The 20,903-nt window shown below is 41.9% G+C and overlaps 1 protein-coding gene across 3 annotated transcripts in view; it reads left to right on the forward strand.

Moving 5' to 3' along the window:
* Positions 1-1,751: 1,751 nt before the first annotated feature.
* Positions 1,752-20,903, forward strand: part of runx1 (RUNX family transcription factor 1) — a 53,580-nt gene continuing 34,428 nt past the window's right edge. The window contains exons 1-4 of one of the 3 annotated variants that reach the window (XM_073462672.1): positions 1,752-1,858; positions 2,045-2,115; positions 2,393-3,020; positions 4,578-4,680. In XM_073462672.1, coding sequence (XP_073318773.1) covers positions 4,623-4,680 — 58 coding nt within the window. In that variant the 5' untranslated portion in view covers positions 1,752-1,858; positions 2,045-2,115; positions 2,393-3,020; positions 4,578-4,622. Of the gene's footprint in view, positions 1,859-2,008; positions 2,116-2,392; positions 3,021-4,577; positions 4,681-20,903 lie in introns of all 3 variants that reach the window. The other 2 variants (XM_073462670.1, XM_073462674.1) reach the window with 2 other exon arrangements.

A 20,903-nucleotide genomic window follows, 5' to 3' on the forward strand; every position in this document is an offset into this window, starting at 1 on the left:
GGATGGGTCAGAGGTCAGCGGGTGAGCTGCCTCCTGCTGAGCACTCCCAGGACATACAGTAGGATGTCCACTGGTCTGTTTCCAGACCCAGTCCTCATCTACCCTCTGTCCTGAAGGAGTCCAATCAGTATCTACTTTAGGACACCTGATCTACCTGAACAGGGTCGCTTGGAAACCTGAGAAAAACTGGATTTTGTAAACATTGAATAAGATTTAGTTTGAGGGTCAAGGTGCGTCAGTAACCTAAACCTGCAGGGGTGGAGCAGCAGCTGTCCTGGCATTGTGTGTGTGTTGAGGTGGCAGAGGTGGAGTTGAGGAGGGGTCGAAGTGTGTCAGTGCAGGTGTTGGGGTGTAAGGAGGTGTGGAGTTGAGGGTCAAGTTCCCTGTGGGCGTGTGTGTGTGTGTGTTTGCACTCTGTCAACTCACCGCTCAAAAGGCTGATACCAGATTCTTAACCAGCAGGTGTTTGATCTGTGACTGCACACAAACACGCTCACATACACATCGGGGCTTTTAAATGACACAAACAATACAACACTTTTGTTTCACAGGGTTCCTGATTTTCACTTTCAACACAGACTTTCACTGCAGGATTTGAATACGCATGAGGTGCTTCAGAAAGCTTGTATCTGCACTTATGGCTCAAACAAACAACAATACCACGTGATTTCTTTAAAGGTGCACTACGTAGCTGACTTTAAAGGACAACACAACTTCATACTGTTTTACTTTGTTTATATGTGGCTAGTCAGTCAGTCACTAGCAATATCATCTTATATGAAGATGAAGACAAGTCACACAGAAAATCAATGGATGCATTTTGTTGCACCAGGTGTACGGCTGTTGCCTTGGAAACAGAAATAAATCGCAGCGCAGAATAGAAAGAAGAATAGAAAAGTCAAGGACAACACAGAGAAGTTTGGCAAAGGTTTAAAGTCTTTATAAAAGACGAATTACATGTAAACCGACCTTACTGTTGTTATGAGCTCAAATGTCCATTTACTTTTGTGTTTTCTCCTGTTTCAATTGGTTGGTTGGTTTGTGAGCAGGATTACACAAAAACGACTGAACCGATTTCCACGAAACTTGGATGGAGGATGGGTCTCGGTCCAGAATAGACCCAAATAACTTTTAGTGCGGATGGATCCAGGATTTTTTTTTTTCTCACTTTCGTTAACCTTGTGTTTTTACCTTTGTTAATTTCTCAGGGAATAATGCATGGATCTTGATGAAAAAATATGAGTAGTATATGATTGAGTGGACTGTTGGGCCTTGGCGGAGGTATGCGCTCTACTGAGTAGAAACTAGTTCTAGTTGAAGCTTGCGACCACATTTCAGAGCATTTTTGAACCCACCACAGCCCCATGCACCTTGTGTTGATTGGTTTCATTACTTTAGTTTCAATTTTCATGACCTTTTTGCCTTTAATTCAACAAATGACGCTGTGTAATCATGTGAATGTGAAGACGTATGAATCTGCATGATTTGTAGAAACGTGTCTTTTTTATGGTATCTTATTACAGTGTTCACTATATGTAAAGCCTGTGAATACTTTTATGAAGGGACTTTGCATACAACATACAAATAGCACAATGAAGCTTTGAATATCTACATACATAGCTAGTTGTTTGTTTCTTTTGCCTGGCATGGCTCTCTGTCCCTGTCTCCAGCTTCTAGCTTCCCAGACCTGCCATCCTCGACCCATCCGCCATATGCCTGCAGACTTTCTTGCCAGTCCTGGTCACCTGACATCCCCTCCCACCTACACACCTGTTCCCACTTTGCTCATCGGCACTGCAGATATATATACCAGCTCATTCACACTTGTCACCTATCAGGTCATCTCATGTTCTCTTGAGTAAGTGCTCCAGCCACTTTACCTGCCTTTCCTTTACCTCCCTGTATTACCTAGACAGATATTTCTTTATTAAATGAAGCAGCAGAGGCTGACCCACAATGCAACTTGATAGTAACTTGAGTTTTTTAACCTCCCTGACATTGCTTCAAGTTTGAAACACAAAAATGTGTCATATCCACATCATAGCCCAAGATGACCTTGATGACATCACTGTGACATCATCATCATACAACTGTTTTCACCACCTGAGGTGCGAGGTGAGTAAACAGACATGTTAAATGAGTGGAATTTCCCTTTAAATGTTATTGTCACAAACTTGCACCCCATATAAAAAGCCGCCCAGTGTCGGTCAGTTCTACTAATAATGGATGGACTACACTTCCCTCCTCAACTAACCTTCGTCCTGCACACACACACACACACACACACACACACTGGTGGTCACAGCGGTCTAACAGTCTGACCTGCAGTGAGGCTTGGTGAAGTAGAGGTGACTCACTCTCTTTCTCTCTCTCTCTTTCTCTCTAACTCTAGCTACACACAAACCACAAACGCACATATGGGCGCTCGAAAACACACACCACAACGCCCTCTCCCTCTGCCTCGCTCGCTCTAACCACAGCTACTTCCTCGATGAAAAACTGTTGGCTGAGGGGGGCAGGTGGTTAGTTTGATTACACACACGCATATCAACACACACACACACACACACACACACACACACACACACACACACACACACACACACACACACACACACACACACACACATGCATATCCTAAAGCCACAATGCCAGATTAATAGAAACCAAACTGGCTTGCTTGAGAGACAATCTCTCATTGGTGACACTGAATGTTGAAGAGAGTCAACTCCGAAGACGAAAAAGTCATCAGCAAGGGGATTTGGAGAACCACATACCAAAACCAGAGAGAGAGAGAGAGTCATAAAGAGCGTTGAGAGATAAAGGAAGATGTGTATGGCGACAGAGAGAAAGAGCGGAAGCAGAGAAGAGCTGTAGAGAAAGAGAAAGAAGTAGAGAAAGGTAGAAAGAATGGGAGAGTTTTGTGGATTATTTTGCATCTGAGTCACTGGTCGACTGGGAGAAACCACAAGGGAGCGTTTTGTACCACCTCTGCCCAGGACCGGGACACCTCGGCTGGGGTAAGAATACCACAACCACAGCCTCTTCACCTCCACTATTTATATTGTTTAATGAGCCTCCTGTCATTGCTAAACTACAACATTTGAATGTATTTTAACAAGTGGTTCTTGTATTAAAAACTTTTATATTTAAAAACTGAATGCAGCATAGGTAGCTTCATGTGATTAATTTGCAAACATCATTATATTATCGGCAAACTCATTTGGATTCCTTGTTGAGCTCATGGTAAACAAATGAGACCATGCTGGAGCTGATGCATTATCTCGTTTTTGCATCTCCCATTCATTCCCTGCTGCCATTCTCAAAAACGGGCACAGTTCAAGCCACAATCAGGGAAAAAAACAGCATCTACCTCATTTGTGCCATCATTTCTGCAGATTTCCCTCCAAATTTGTACAGAGCAATCACACCTAACTGAGCTGTGAGCCACTGAAACAATTAAAGCCAAACTAATCTTTGAGTTCTCAGTTTTTGTGCGAGGAAATAAAGATTCTGCAGCAATTATGTACCATTTTAATGTCCATTTCCATTACATGTTACAACAGTACATGTTTTGGACGGAGATGGACAACTCTAAAAGTACAGTACCGAGTCGGCTAATAGCACAGCTATCTGAGCTAACTAGCTAACCACAGCTACAGTATATCGCAGTTAGTAAATAGGCCTACTTTGGCAACCAAAAAGGCATCTGTCTATCAGTAAACTCCCAAATCAGTGTGTAAAGTTATAAAGTTGTTTTATTGAATGAAGTAAGCTAGGCTAACTAACACCCAATCGGACAGTTTATTTCACTTAGCCTAGCTTGCTAACAGCACTGATTCCTACTCAACGATTTTTTTTTTAAATGTTATTTTGTCCCACATTACACAGAGGAGCTAGCTAGTGTTAGCTGCCATCATAGGTCTTGTTGTGGTGGTTGTACATGACCAGTCCGAGCCACAACTGGACCAAAACTCGCAGCAACAAGTACATAAGTAGCGCTGAGGTTACAGGACTACTCGTTGCTGTTTGTTTTGACTGTCTGGTCACTCCCTACATCACTTTGTGGGTGGCATAGGGAGTGACCAGTGCTCAAATCACAGATAAAACCACGCAACAATTGATCCCCCACCAGGTTAACTGCTTCTTGTGATAACTCTTTGCATGCAGTCAACCATTAGCTGATCAAACATAACCTACTGAACAACCTCCTCAGCTCACTGAAACATTCAAATCAGAAGCAGGAAATGACCTCATATCCTCAGCAAGCAATGACACCCTAACCACTTGAAATCAACCCACATGTTCGATGTATCTTCAGTATTACTTATATACCTCTTTCAGTTTTATAGGGTTGTAAACACATTATGGTGTGTTGTGTAATCCCTGCTTATTAGTATCCAAGAGTCAGTGATGAGTTACATATACTCCATACATTACTTCACACGCACACGCCCACGCCCACATAGATAGATGTGGTTTGTGGTTAAGAGATTGGTCATGGATGTTGACGTTTGGGCTCGTTGGACGGTCTCTTGCTGACCTCTCGTTTTCCGTGTGTTTTTATTCACGCGCAGATAAAGAAGGTGGAGAGGACGAGACGTCAGGGGAATAAGCGTTTCATGGCCTCCAACAGTATCTTTGAAACACTGTCAACCTATCAGTCAGCTTTTATACGAGGTAAGTCTGTTTTTCTGTGTTTGTGTGTAGTCATGTGAACCTGCGCTGTTGAGCTGCTCTGTTGGTTTTTATGCTCTGATAAAGATTTTTTTAACTTTTTTTAACTTTAACTTTAAAACTGAGCCTGTATCTTGTGAAAACTGCACTTGGGTATAAGTGGGAGGTTGGAGGTTCAGGTATCATGAGACTCCTGCAGCAGCACCCTCCAGGTCTCACGGCTGCCCCTGTGAGCCTGCAGCCTCCCAGCTCACAGGGAGGATAGCAGGAGGGAGGAGAGTGAGGAATGTAGCAGGCATTCCTTCCTGCTGCATCAACCGGCAGCTGTGTGAATGACTATTCATGTCTGCTTCGTTTTCCCACCGCTGGCTGTCTTTGTGTTGCACGATTGGGGGTAACGATGGTCATCTCTTTATGATTAGTCATCTGGTTTGGCAGTTTGTCTTCACTGAGACTGTGAAACGAATATTGACACCAGCACTGGGACACTTCCTGTCACCTAGTGTGTGTACCTGAACATTACACCCTCATGTATTCATTGTACATCTCCCAAAATCACTCTATTGTCTAAAATATCATTGCATGTAGAGTACTAGCATCCTAAAGCCACATGTCAGAGGAGTCCCGATGTGGCGTGAGTACGCAGGTTAAATGTGTATCACACTCTCCTCGCCCACTCCCCTCTAACACCTCTTCATGCAGCATTTACTGAGAAATGAAACTGGAAATCAGTGGCATGAAAGTTAACCCTGACAGCATGTAATAAAAACACAGACATGAAGAAAAGAAATCAGAGGATTGTCATCAAAAATCAACACAGATATGAATTAAAAAGGAAAAAAATGTTGAGAATAAATCAAATTGTAAGAGTGATTTGTTTTTAAGATACGTGAACATAAGTAAGTTAACGAATGTAAATGACATAGCCTAACTTACGGTTTTGTTAACTATACTAATTGCATTATTACAGTAAAAGCAACACATGAGAATTGGTTGATTTGTCTTCAAAGTGGTTCAAATCTTCTTTGAGGTCGTCCAGCTGTTGCATTGATTTGATAACAATACTGTACTTGTTGATGTAGACTTAGAATAATAAAAAAAACTTCCTGAGGTTGCGTGTCTCCAGTGGACGTTGTCTCTGCTGCGGAAATTCTCGAGAACACTGTGTGACAGTGAGTGCTAAGTGTGTGTGTTTCCTGTGAAATCTTGGTGCGGCACTTTTAAAGAAAAAGAGTTTATTCTCGACAGCGTTCTCACGTCTGAAATCATTTGCACGGCCCATTGTGAGTAGCGCACTGCATCATCAGTGCCAACACCCATGACACTGTGTGGGTTTCTGCTAGAAAACAGGATACAAGTGCTGATTATTATAAGGTTTTATGTTTTTTTTTAAAGGGAAGTGTAATGTAGTTTTCAAAACACAAGATATTATTCTCTATTCTTATGAAAAAAATCTAATTTCCTAAAAACTGCTCCAAGTTAACCATTATTATTTGTCATCGGGTATTAAGAGAAATTTACAATTTACTCTATGGTAAAAAAGAAAACATTATTCTACTGTAATACTGACAATGACACATTGATATCATGAAATTGACAACAGAACATTTTAAAATGCAAATCCATCAACTGAAAGTTTTAAAAGTAAAGGAAAGTATAAAAATGTCGAAAACTCTCCCAAAACTGTTGTCTCATGTTGCCGGTATCTCTGCCTTAAAGCTGCACTTGAACACACCGCACTGATGGCTAACTAGCGGGCAGTGATCTGTATTCACAGGGAGCGCTGCAAACATGGCGACTTTCTCCAACTCCTCAATAACAGCAGAGGTCATCAAGAGTCCGAGGACAACCCCTTCACTGTTGCCCCTGTGCAGTCATATTTGTGCGTTTCAAGCTTTGCAGAACACGTTTGTTTTTACCAAACTTCCCCCAGTGTCTTCAGGCTGTTAGAGAAGCTTCCCACAATGACAATGAAGTTTTAAAATCAAAGGTTGCATCACCATCGTCATGAACTGCGCTGTCTTTTTTGGAGAATGTTGGATTAGTCATCTCATCTGTAATCTCTGTTGTATTCGGTGTTTGAGCAAGGAGTTGACACGTTGTTGTTTAGTTATTGTGAAGTGACAAAAAGTGTGTGTGTGTGTGTGTCATTGTGAGCCTATCTCGCTCTGCCCTGCTGTAACTGCAGTCAAACATGTTCAAAGGTGTCGCATCACGTGTTTCCCGCCCGTGTGCTGAGGTTACATGGGTTTATTGGTGGTGTGTGTGTGTGTGTGTGTGTGAGTGTGTGTGTGTGCCTCATCCACAGTTTGACACAGGATGCTTGCATACAAAAAGTTCATTGGATCCGACCAATAAAACCACAGATATCACGACACATCTTATTGGTTGGTTATCTAACCTCAGGCCTACTCAAAACTAGCTTAATGAATGAGTCGCACTACAAAAAAAACAAAGTTTCTCCTCATTGTAAAGTTTGTGTAACTCATTGAGAAGATCAAACCACAGCCTGTTGGACTCCAACCAGTACAAGCTGATCAGATCACATGTGGTTAACCCATCAGTGGTTTACAATCAATGTGACTCTCATCTCTGATTGGTTTCCATCTCCTCCGGTCCTATTGGTCGTCGGCGAGTTGTTATGTCACCACTTGACTGTCCTCCAATCATCACGTCTGTGACATGAAAAACCACTCATTGTTGCCTTATCTCCATCTACATATAAACACATGTGTATGCATGTGTGTTTGTGTCTGTTAGAGTGTACTGTACAGGGCAAATCTACAGGACACACTGCTGCTTTATCAGTTCAGTGTGTGTGTGTGTGTGTGTGTGTGTGTGTGTGTGTGTGTGTGTGTGTGGTTACTGTAGTTGTTCCCTTGTTGAGATTATCTTCTCTGACTTACCTGACTTTCAGTTTATCTGAGGCAGAGACGCTTTACTGTTAGTTTCAAACAGATGTGTGTTTTTATGCACTCATAATGTTATTGATCAACATGAGTTCTGTTCTAAGTCAATCGATGGTGTGTTTAACGACCTAGCACCCAATTAAAATCAGAATATTTTCCATGGCTGACAAGTCTGGGTGTTATACACTGATGCAAAGTGACATTATCATCTCCTATCAAAGGTGTTTCTCCAAAGTCATATTACACTGGCAGGTGAAATGCAGTCTTAATGTTTCTTATGAAATGTCATAAATATGGAACTACAGTATAAAAGAGCTTCCAGGACGTCATAATGAGACTAGTTTTACACATTCATGTCAAATAAGACATTGCCTTCACTGCTGTAAAGCCAATGCACAAGCTGAAGAAATAAATGCGAAGCTTCACACCACAAAAGTGTAATAGGAAGTTGTGGTTCAGGCGGTAAAGCGACCATCGCCTACTCAGGAGGTTGGTGGTCCAATCCCCAGTGCCATCCCATTGCAGTGAAATGATGCAGAGTGGTCTTTGGAGACATTTTTCATCCTCTACAGTGTGCAATAAAGTACCCTGTTGTCATCTTGGAGTCTGCCCAAGAAGCCACATCCAATATTGTCAGTTGAAAGCCAGTATTGCAACAAAAAAAAAAAAGTCTTTAACTTCCTCTGCCTCCACCTCCATGTAACAGGTGGCGTTGTGTTTTGATGGAGAGGCACAGACCAGGATATCTTTGAAGGCGATTTCCGTTTATTCGGGTAAATAACGGGTAAATAACAAAAACCACCGGTCGATTATGCCCACAAACACAAGCTCCAGTCCCGTGAAGTACGCTGGTAAAAGGGCGTTATATGTTAAACACAGGAAACATGACTGACAAAACAGGTCAATTATGTCCACAAACTTGGCTACTGTTGACTCTGGAGGCCTACTGTAACATGTCAGGGTACCACTATTTTTGTGTAATTATAATGCTAAGTATTACACATGTATGTTTAACTTAATGTTATGCAAATTACTGCTATATAATTGACCTTGTTACACTCAGGACTGAGAATCAGCGCTCCTTAAAGGCTGTAAATAAATCCAAGATAAGATAATTAAGCGATATTACTGGTGTTTTTTAAAATTTTTAATTTTTATTATTAATTTCATCCAATTATTAAACTTTTTCTTATAATTCTTTGAAGGCAAACTTTTCTTTCCAGAGTCTCCTTCTTTTTCCCCCCTCCTCCTCCCTCTCCATCTTCCATCCCTCCGTTCCCGCACCATATATCTCAGATGTTTGGCTCCAAACGAAAGCCACTCCACTTGTTTTTGTGCATTTCCATCATCCCTTCATTGACTTAGCATTGTTCCCTTCCCTCAGTTCATATATCAAACTGTTTTAAAAGCTTGTTTTTCTGCTCTTCTGTCAATCTTTGTCTTTAATTTACGCCCTCTCGTCGCGTCTGAAGCCATCGTCTCGCGCGCTCCATCAGCCACGTTCCACTCGTTCTCGGCCACATCTTATGGGCCTGACCAGGCCTGATTCTGGTTATCTGGAGACTCCACCTGCTGTGTGTGAGTGTGTGTGTGTGAGCGTCACAAAGACAGACAGAGAGTGTGTTATCAGGAGGCGGCAAAGCGTAACAGAGGAAACTCCACAGGTCTGCTCCGGGCTGATTCTAGAAGAGGTGATGCTGACTCTCATTCAGACGTTCACATGCTCTCAGACACAACACTCAAATATGAACTTTCCCACATTCATAACTTATAACGGTGTCAGAGCACAATTAATAAGAAATAACAGTGGCTGTGTTGGAGGTCACCTGCAGGGCAGCAGTACAATCACATATCAGGTTCATTTTGGACGTTTTAAAACTTTCCTCTGGTCTCTCCTGTGTGCTCGGAGTCTGGATTTATAGATATGATCCAGGTTGCAATTACATAACATTTAATTGATCTGATAGAACATCAATAATAAAATTGTTAAGGCCAACAAATGTTAGAAATAAGTGAAATCACGAGTTCCCAAGGGGATGTCATTTGATTAGTTTTGTGTTTACAGTGATATCAAACAGAAAAGTAAAGTAAATTCTCACTTTTGAGATGCTTTAATCAGTAAAGCTAAGAACTGAAATGACTTAAGTGATTGTTCCATCACCACAATTGTTAATCATTTCAATTTAATTGTTCATTTTTTAATTAATAATATAAGGAATTAAACATGAATTTGATTATGAAAGTTTTTTTCAAATACTTTAACCAGTTTTTTGTTAATTTATGTATATATAATTTGTTGTGTAATGACAATTTATTTCATATGTCCCTGTTCATTTATTCAATATTGAGCTTAAGGGCTCCAAAAATATGGAAACTGATGTGTTTTACCAAATAAAACATGACCACACATGTTTCATGCAGCTACAATGTCAGGTGGGTAAAACATGTTGGAATTGTCCTTTTAAAGAGGACAAACGGCGTAGTTTACTCAATCCTGTTTAACTAACAGAGGCTGTTTCAAAATGTCTGTTGGATGTGTGTGTGTGTGTGTGTGTGTGTGTGTGTGTGTGTGTGTCTCTGTGTGTGTGTGTGTGTGTGTGTGTGTGTGTGTGTGTGTGTGTGTTTGTGTGTGAGTTGTAACAGACAGAGGAGATAGTGAGGGAAGAAGGAAGCGAGGAGGATGTGTGTGACAGGGCGACGGTTAGAGAGACAAGGCCTCGCATTCACACACACACACACACACACACACACACACACACACACACACACACACACACACACACACACACACCAACAACAACAACAGAGCAATACTTTTTCTGTCAAGGAAGAAAATACAGCGTGTTTATACTTTTTTGTTTGTTTTGGAGCCACAAAGATCCAGAGAGGTTGCTGTTGTCAGTCATCATGCTGTAATGTGATCCAGCAGATTTTCAATTCAAATGTTTGTCTTTGTGCAATTTGAATGTAGACATTCAAATAAATGAAGAATGAAAACCAGACACAGGGAAAGGATCAGTGTGTGTCTGCGGCAACCAGTTTTGCATTTACTGTATATTGGTTAGCCATGCTGGTAAACCACACGCACACACCAACTCTCTCTATCTCACGCACACACACACACACACACACACACACACACACACACACACACACACACACACACACACTTACCAAAAGCCACAAACCAAGCAGAGTTTTGCAATAAATAACCACAAGAGAGGGACTTGACTGGACTTCTACTGTGTGTGTGTGCGTGTGTGTGTGTGCCCCTGCGTGAAAAGAAAAACAAGTCGGAGCAAAACAACAACTTGAGAAGAGGAACGGAAATCGTTATTTTAGCAGCCCAGTAACAGGAAGAGAGGAGGAGAGCTGAGAGAAGAAGGAGTACGACTTTTGACACTTTAGGTACATTTTTACAAACAATACTTATGTATTTACTTGTTATTAACTTGAGTATTTTTATATTACATATATATACATAGGTAAATAATCTGATTGCATGTTCCACAGTGGCAGCTCCAACACATTGTGGATCTGGTGTCATTATCCACTGATCAGGTCTCGCAATCTCTAATCGTCTCTCTTGTTTTTCTTTTTGTTTTTTTTCAAGTGTGTTTTTCATCGTGAATGCAACAGTGAAATCCTGCACAGGATGCACTCAGCCACAACTGACAACTGACAGGGTGGAGTTTATGCTGCTTCCAAAAACTGAAATGAAAACCGACTGAATTAATATCAAGGCATCGGTATGCCTCAAGCAATCTTTGTCAGTTCAGTAACAGGTCTAATCTCCAAGTCTATCTGGCATTGCAGCTGGTGGGACTATTACCAAAGCAATTAGGGCCTCCACCATGAAAAGAAACTGTCCTAGGCATCCCAGCAGCCTAATGGTTAAGGTCTATATCACATAATCGTAGCATCCACGGTTCAATTCTAGACTCCTCATGATGCTGCCAGTTTCTGCACCCCTAAGGCCCCGATCACCCAGAGAATCGTCCAGAAAGCGTTTGTGGAGCCGGGCTGTGTGCACATCCGGCCATCATGTATATTTAATGGGACAAGTGGTGTGACTCCACATCGTGCGCTGAAAAGTTTTAACTTCTAAGGTTTTGCTGGGGAAGCGTGTCTCAGTGTGATAGGCTTCTAACTGTATCAACAAAGGCAGAGATGCAAAGATGTACACCAGGGACATGATGAAGAAACATCACGAAAAATGCAGAATACTCGCCTGTGAATATTTGGCATCAAAACTATTCATACTGGCAGAGATGCAAAACTGCAACCGTTGCAACCCTTGTTCGATTATTGGTTCAAATAGATTCATGTAGGAGCAACAGCATGCTGTAAACTTTATAAACCGAGTTTAGAAATGACCACAAACCACAAAACTCACTGAGATGGAAGCAGAAAGGGGCAGGCAGGCCAGCGTGACTCCAGTCTGTTGGCTGCTCTGACGCTCTCATCTGCGGTGATGACTGTCAGTGAAGTAGGCTTAACCACGTTTGAACCAGATGGTGGTTCAACCTCCCCTACTTCCATCCACTGTGATGATTGAGTCTTCAGTTTGGTCTTCACCACATGCTCGTCTACCATCTCGAACCCCATAGCCTTACCCTCCACTTCTCTACATGAAGGACTAAATGTTGTTACTGGACGCAAATCATGAAGCTCAAAACTTTCTGGAGATAACAGGCCAAGATAAGATTATATCATTACAGATGATTATTTCTATAAACTCTACCTGAAGTGAAGTAAGCAATCCATCCTAAAAACATTTTAAATATTGAAAAAGACTGATTGCTGCACAAAGGCATGTGATCTGATTCCCCCATTTGCTCTCCAGAAGATAGAAATGTGTTTTCCAGCATGCTGCTGATGTTGGGAAGTCAGTAAGAATGAAATGGAAAAAGGGATAGATGAAAGAGGGGAAGGAAGGACTTATGAGAAATTAGTAGTGTTGTTTTACCAGAAACCCCTCCTTCTCCTGCCTCCAGTTTACTGTGGAGGACGACTCTTTCCCAACCGGTCACTGCGTTCACACATCTCTCTTCATCCTCCTGTCATCAGCTGGTCCAACTGTGTGCAGGCTTAGAAAGCATGTATCTGTACACATTGTGTATCTGTTGTATGTCCTGGATGTTTTAGACAGATTATCAGACTTCAGTGTCAGATAAGTGCTTTAAAGAAAAATAATTGTGCTGCACAATGTGCGAATATCTTGATTTATTATATCAATTCAGTAAAGGAACTGATGATTCAACCAGAAGACTCTCATATCCATCCTGAGCCTGACTAGAACAAGTAAGGGGGCTTAAAATGTATTTTTTATCTGAGGTTGCAGGTCGTCAGAATATGAAGTGTACATCCTCTGGGGAGCATGAACGTGCTCAGTACAATTCATGGCAATCTGCCCATTAGATTAGAAGTTATCTTGTCTCATATCTGATCCTCTGGGTGTCCCTTGAGTGAAGCTAATGGGACTTTCAAAATATAAAGTGCCCATCCTCTGGGGAGCATGAACGTGCTGAGCACCATTTATGGCAATCTGCCCATTAGGTTAGTAGTAATCTCATTTCATATTTGATCCTCTGGGTGTCACTTAAGTGAAGCTGATCGGGCTTCCAAAATAGAAAGGGTTCATCCTCTGGGGGGCATGAGCATGATCAGTACAACTAATCGCAATGTGCCCATTAGATTAGAAGTTATCTCGTCTCGAATTTAATCCTCTGGGTGTCAATTGTGTAACGTTAATGGGGCTCCCAAAATAGAAAGGGGTTCATCCTCTGGGGAGCGGAAACATTGGATTAGGAGTGATCAGGTGTCACTGCAGGAAAGCACATTACATGTTAATTTTTGGGTTCAAGTGGAAATTTGGTGCTTGAGGAAAAGTCTTACCTTGCGAAATGTCGTCAAGCCATCATGCCTCACTTCCAATGCACCTGTGGCTGAACCACAGTGGTTTGGACCAATCAGCGTCCAGTGAGGAACTACTGGCAGCTATGGGGCAGATTTAGGTGTGACAACCACCCACAGAAGCAACTGTTCATTTGAAAACAACAATGGCTGCACCATTTAGCTTGAGGGTAGCTTAGCTGCTGTAGCTAATATCAGAACTGGAGAGTATTTCTTCATTAAAAGAAGAGGACAGAAAGGCTTTTCTTGATCAGATCTTATCGCTCTTCTACTGACAGGCTCCGCTGGCAGCCCTCTCCTACTGTTGATCTTATTGGTTGGATTTAGCCAGTGATAGACGGTGATAATCATATGGTTTGTCAAATCGAGTGCCAGGTACTCTTTCAAAAGTGTCTGTCCTTTTCCAAACAGCTTCCACAGATACTTTCCAGATACTTCTGTGTAACAAACCATATGGAAAAAGTCAGAACAGTCACTTAAATCACCAGGAATCATCCTCTGGGGAGCATGAATATCTCATCAAGTAGCCTATTACAGCTATTAATGGATTTGTGTGTTATTGGAGACATAATTATCTTTTCCTACTTTGTACTGGAATTTCCCATTCCTGCTCATAGCTACGGGAATAAATACAGTTGGAAAATAGATTTGAGAATGTACAACACTAGTTTTCCTTTGTGCTGCCATATGAAAGTGTGTGTGCGTGTGTGTGTGTGTGTGTGCGCGTGTGTGTGTGCGTAGGTGTGTGTCACCTCCTGCTGTCCAACCATTACACTCAGACAGGTTTTTATACCTCAGTCTCACCAAGGAGCTGTCTGCTGCAATCATTATGATTCAGCACTTTGGAGCCACACGCACACAAGCACACACACACACACACACACACACACACACACACACACACACACACACACACACACACACACACACACACAGCATCCATATATGTGTAGTAGTCACACACTCATGATGACACGGCGATAAAGCGCCCCATAAGGACTCAATAAAACCTCCTTTTCAATCTTTCTTTTGGTCTCTTTGCAATGCTTCCTTTTATTTAACTGCAGTTAGTGTGTGTGTGTGTGTGTGTGTGTGTGTGTGTGTGTGTGTGTGTGCATGTGTGTTTGTGTGTGTTTTGGGTCATTTGTCCAGCTGTGATCTCTTGGCTCTTATTTTGAAGCCTGGGAATAAGCACAGAGTTCCTTCTATGGATTCATCTTGAATCTGTCTGTCTTTTTATTCCTCACACACACACACACAAACACACACACACACGCACACACACACACATACTGTATACACACCTACGCACACACAGTGGCTCCCATGTGGCGATCTGGCCACACATCACACGGCAGGGCTCTGCTGTTTGATCTCGGCACCTCCCGCTGCAAAAAATGTCAACACATGCTTGTGGTTTTATCACGGACTCACGCATCATCCAGTTTGTTTTATGAACACGGTTCATTTATTTCAAGGCGAGAGCGACAAAATAATCATTCTTCGGCCTGTAAATGTAAAAAGTAACTGTGGTGGATCAGAAAACAGACATTTCTCACATCACATTTTACGGTGCATCATTTTTTACAGCGTCCTCCTCCTCCTGTCCTCCTCCATCAGCTGCAGCAGGAAGACGGAGCTCCTATAAAGATCCCTTCATTTCCTCTCCTCTTTTTCATCTCTCCTCCTCCTCCTGCATCTCCTCCCTCTCTGCTGCTCCCTCTCTCTCCCTCACTTCCTTCCGAGCGCCTGCTTAATCGCTTCAGTGTTTTTTAATATCGACGTGATCTGGACAGCGTCTGCGCTGATTCCACTGTTTCACACATACTGATATGTTTCTCTGGAGAAGGGTATGGATTTCATTAAAGAGCTGGAGTTGGCCTCAGCTTTTTTCAGGGTAAATGTTCAGAGTTGAGTAATTCATATCAAAATATCAGACAAAAGACTACTTAAACTCATGGAAGAAGTATATTTTTCTGTGTGTAATTTGAACAAGCTGATCAGACAGATCTTTACTCAAACTTATTAGCTTTTTCTGGACTTTCAACCGCATCTCATGGTCTTTATCAGCAGATTAAGTCAGCTCATTTGTCATCAATTAACCTTAAAGTTGGTCGCATCCTAATAGGTCTTACATGGAATATATGCTTAAATAAAAAAAAAAAACCTAGATAGTGATCCTGGTTATGCAGCTCTCTGAATATTCGCAGTAGAGTTTCTCCCGCTGGCCCAAAGCCTTTACATTGTGATGACGTCACTGATTTTTAAATCACTTTTTTTACTAATCTTTAACCTCCATGGATCATAAATTCATAATAGAAAAAGTCATAATCAACCTTGTTTGTGACGTTGGAATTACACAGTTTGGCCGCTAAGAAGGTTGGCTTCAAAGCCTGCAGCTCTTCCTTGGTGCTTGGGCTCCTCGTATCCTGGTCTATAATACATTCACGACAACATGCCTCCGGGTCAGTGACCTTTGACCTCCCCCCAGTGGATGCTGGGAGTGATTTTGGAGCTCATAGACAGCTGATGTTTCTGGTCTTCATTCACTCTGTTGCTGTTCTCCACTGCTGTCACATGTGATACCTGGATCCTGTCTGTAGGATACTAGCAGAGATGTTGGGGTGATGGATGGTTTGCAGTACGTGCTGACTCCTTGTTACTCTGTTATGACAGTCCAGCCTCTTTAAGGAGTCCCACAGTGATGCTTCTGGTCTCTGTTGAGTTGGGAACATCTGTCTTGGTCCTGGTCGGGGTAGATTTTCATCATCCACTCCCTCTAACCTCCCTCTCGCTGCCCTCCACTTCACTTCACTGATCTTTGAATGGTGGTTAGAGTTTAAAAAGGGACCATGCAGACCTGTACACTGTGGTCTTTTCACATGAACACTGCTGTCTAGGAATGGCAGCTTGCCATCCTTACCATCAAATCCATTGTAACCCGATCTTAAATGCAGTTTGTATTTTCTATTGCAGATTTGGTTATTGTGGTTAAGTACTAATGGTAGTATTACAATACTGTTGAAAAGTGAGAGGGATATGCAATGAAAGAGCCAGGTTGAGGCTAATGTTACACATTACTTTTAATGCTGAGTAATTAGTAATGTAACTATTTTTTACATGAGTAATGTGTAACAACAATTCAGTAGTTTTCAAGTAACTCGCCCACCTACGGTTGATGGGAAATAAAGCTGATTTAACTTGGATCCCCTCAAAATATAACATTTTGGCAGCTGTTATCCAAAAATATCAATATCGGCCTTCAAAAATCAATATCTGTGTCATCCTAGTGTCCACGTACACAACTCATCATGCATGAGTGTGTGTGCATATATTATGAGTGTGTGGGATCAGCTGTTACAGCCATAGACCTAATTATTGTTTGTCTTTGGCATTATTTCTGCTCTTAGGATATTCTGAAAAGGTTAGTGTTAATGTGTGTGAGTGTGACAGGAACCACCAGCCAGGCCACAGACCCATATTAATGGTAAAGCTGAGCCTTACCACACTGTACACCCAATCCAAACTCAGCATCCCTGCACAGCACAGCCACATTAGAGGGCAGGAAGTCAGTGGTTATGTTTAGGTTTGATGGGGTTATGGTTATGGAGATGAACCTTGACATTTGGTAGATTTCTTGCACTTTTCCAGCAATAATCGTGTGTATTTCTTATCGTGAAAAGGTTTCAGTCACAGCGATAAATTTACAAAAAACCATGAAAACTTTGTGTTGGCACTGCTGGTTTAACGAATGTCTATTTTCGGTCGCCCTCTTTGTTTCGCAACACTTACCCGCTGACTCTAACCTGCTCCGAAGTTTCAAGAAACCGCCGACAGCGAACAGCCATCTGACGATCGATGAACCCTCCGATCACCGGGAGCTTTTTCACTGTTTCGCCCGTTTTTCCTCCAGACCGCATTGGTTCCCCTCAGCCTTAATGGGCGAGATGGCGGCCGCGTGCCTGTAAAGTCTGGTGGGACAGGTGTCCTGTGCGAGGCGAGGCGAGGTCCCTTCAGTCCTGTGGTTAACGAAGAAGTCATGCAAAGAGTCGCCTCACCCGTTTCTCACTCCTCCTCACCCCTTCCATCCCCATTTGTCCCCACATTGTGGTTAACAAGTGAATGCAAAGTGTTGTCGTTATGTGTGTGTATGTGTGGCCCGTACCCATTAGCGCCCTGCTATTCTGTATTGTAAATTCCGCCCAGCGACTAAGCCTTCTGATTTATTCATTGGCTCGTTTGGGACTCTGTGCGTCCTCGTGTGGTTGGGTTTGAGGCGTCCTGATTGGCTGATTCTGCTGGTTTCTTCCACTTTGATGACCCGTTTGTGTTTTCCAGAATCATCTGGGTTACTTAGCATGCAAACATTTGCACACACACACAGTACAAAAAGCATAAAGTAACCAAAGCCTGAGGGGTGTGAATGGCTAATTAGTTGATTGGAAGTCTCCCTCCCTACCTGTCAGAAATGATCTAGGCCGTGGAAACAGTCATTGATTTTTGTGGCTGTCCATAGTGACTGTTAGATTGGGGTGTACAGTATACTCAGTATGTGCCTGTTAATACTGATGACTGCAGAAAGAACCATGATAAACCTGTAGATACACAGTTAAACCAAAGTTAGTAGTTGTTAAGTAATTTGCCTGGAACAAGATCAATGTATTTCAAATCAATAATGTTACATTTGAACTGGACATTATATAAGACTTTTCATTTTCACATGTGAATTGTTTATATTCATACGTAATTGGCTTTCTTTTTCCACATGTGGAAAGAAAACACAACATGATTAGACGTTAAATTTGCTTCTTCACACGTAAATTCCAGAATTAGACACATTTTCACATGCGAATGGATATTTTCACATGTAAACGAAAATTTTAACATGAGAAAAGTTTTCACATGTGAATTACAATTCCCTCATGTGGACAGAAAACATGGCACATGAAATAAGTGCAATCTGCTTCTTCACATGTAATATCCAAATGTTTACAAATGTACACATGCAAGTAAGTAAAACATGTGAAAACAAAATAATGTCTCATGTGCACTGGACATTTCTCAAGTGATTGTTTTTTTCAAATACGAATAAACATTTTCACATAAGCAACACACACATTGATACAGTATGTTATTGGCTTTTTTTCACATGTGGATTAGATTTTACTCATGTGAAAACTGCATAGTGACCCATAAATAAAGCTAAAATAAATGTAGTAAAAAGTAAAATTCACTATTTGAAATGTTATATGATTTTGAAAAAAGCTATGCTGCCTGAATGTTACATGGAAATGTAGTTAAGCTAGTAGTATACTCAACAACACTGTACACACAATCTACAGTTTTTAGTAATTAGCTATGTTTGCTTTGTTGCAACCTATGAACTGTTGCACTCCCTCCCCTGAAAATACCTTGAGTTTGGACTCAGTATCACCTCCTGAGCAGTGCCCAGATTTAGTTCCATGCATGTGCCCCCAAAGCATGCAGGAGACAGTGGAAACAATCAGTCCTCGATGACTTACCATAGTCTGTATTCTTCATGACATATCTTATATGTGAATCTGTGATTTAATAACAATAACACTTTGAAAAGACTGATGATAAAAGATTTCCATCATCAGTCCTGGTTTTCTGTTGTCCTCCTCCACTCAATCCCTCGTTTCCTCAGGGATCTCCTCCTCGATCCTCCTCTCATCCTTCTCTTCCTGCCCTCGGGGACTGGATTCATCCCTCTATCCACACACCACTGCTGCTACTCTATCCATCCATCTATTTGTCTGCATCAATTCTTTCCACTTAACTACATACAGCCCCTTTTCACTGTTTAAGTTTGGAAGTGCAACATAGATTCATCCCACAACGGTCAACCAACGACCCTGCTGCAGTGAAACGCTGCTGCATGTCAGTTACAGCAGTGCATGATGGTGGTCTGTACAAAAGGTCATGATTCCACTTTCCAGTTTACCTTAGACTTAACCCTGAGTTACTTTGCTTAGTCTGCTGCCACCTCAACATGGACATAGATAATAAGATTAATATAGCTGCATGAATGGATGGATAAACTGTGGCTGATCTGTAATACGGTCATTATCCCTTGAGCTTTCCTTGCCAGCGATGGTGGCGGCACATGCACAACGCTGGACTCAGAGTCGCTTCAGACTCTCAAGCTTGTGGTTACTTGTCTCTTTGTTCTCATACTTTATATAACGTAGAGTATTCATATACAGAATGTGCCTTATTCTACATATAGCCTGCTTGCTTCTGCTTGATTGTCTCTGTACCAGTACCCCGTGCACTGACAACAAAGTTGAATCTAATCAAATCTACTGTAACCTAGATTGTCTCTAAACAGTGTCCTCTGTCACGAGGAAACGCTACTACTTTTTAACGCAATTGATCAAACAAATTCTTCTTGGCCTTTAGCTTAGCTAGGTTCACGCTTGATGTATACCCTGTGCGAGGGTGCATGCATCAAAAAATCAGAGAAAATGATTACACAACACAAATGTAATGTTTGGAAGTACATCTGTGTTAACTACTTATGCCAGAAAGTGCATGTAGCCATGTTGGATAATGACCTTCTTTCAGCAACACTTGTTGACCTCTTGCTTATTCACAGAATATTTTGTTTGTATGCACTGTTGTGTTTCTGAGACATAATGATCCCTATGTGTGCTCCTGGCTAGCTCGCCATCTGTGGAGGCCTGCGCAATGGCGTCTCATGCTAACGTGAGATGGTGGAAAATATAAACATTCAACCTACTAAACATCAGGATGTTACCATTTTCATGGTGAGCATGTTAGCATGCCAATGTTAGCATTAAGCTCCATTCAGATACTCTTACAAATTGAACCGATGGTTGGCATATTACAAAATGGTGCTTTACTGCACTAGATAGATCGACTGTTTTGACATCACAGACAGCTACAACCTTGAAAAGAGAAATGTCTCTTCTTCACATCCCTGTTAGCTCCACGTTAACGTGAACAGAAGGCTAAAATGGAGGAAAAAGGGCGTTAGTGTGAGGCATCTGTCAGTAGTTCATTCATCTCTTCGGACAGACTTCACAGACACGGAGTGGACAGACAGGACTTCCCTGCAGTAAACCTCTCTGATCACTTGTGACGTCCATGTTGACCGTCCAGTCTGCAGTGTGTATGTGTGTTTCTCCTTTTAGTGTGTGAGTGTGTATGTGAGTTAAAAGTTTCTGCTCTAATGCACCTGCTCAGCCATTCAAACTGCACTAAACACAGCCTGAGGCACTTCTATCCTCCTCTCTCCTCTCTCTCTTTCTTTCTATCCGTCATGCTGTCTCTCCGTCTCATCCTGTCTCTCTCCGTCAGAGACGCTGTCTCACTTTTCTCTGTCCTCCTCCATTTTATTTCCATTTCCACGTTGAA

This window comes from Pagrus major, chromosome 24 (assembly GCF_040436345.1).
Source record: "Pagrus major chromosome 24, Pma_NU_1.0".
In the NCBI taxonomy this organism is placed as follows: domain Eukaryota; kingdom Metazoa; phylum Chordata; class Actinopteri; order Spariformes; family Sparidae; genus Pagrus; species Pagrus major.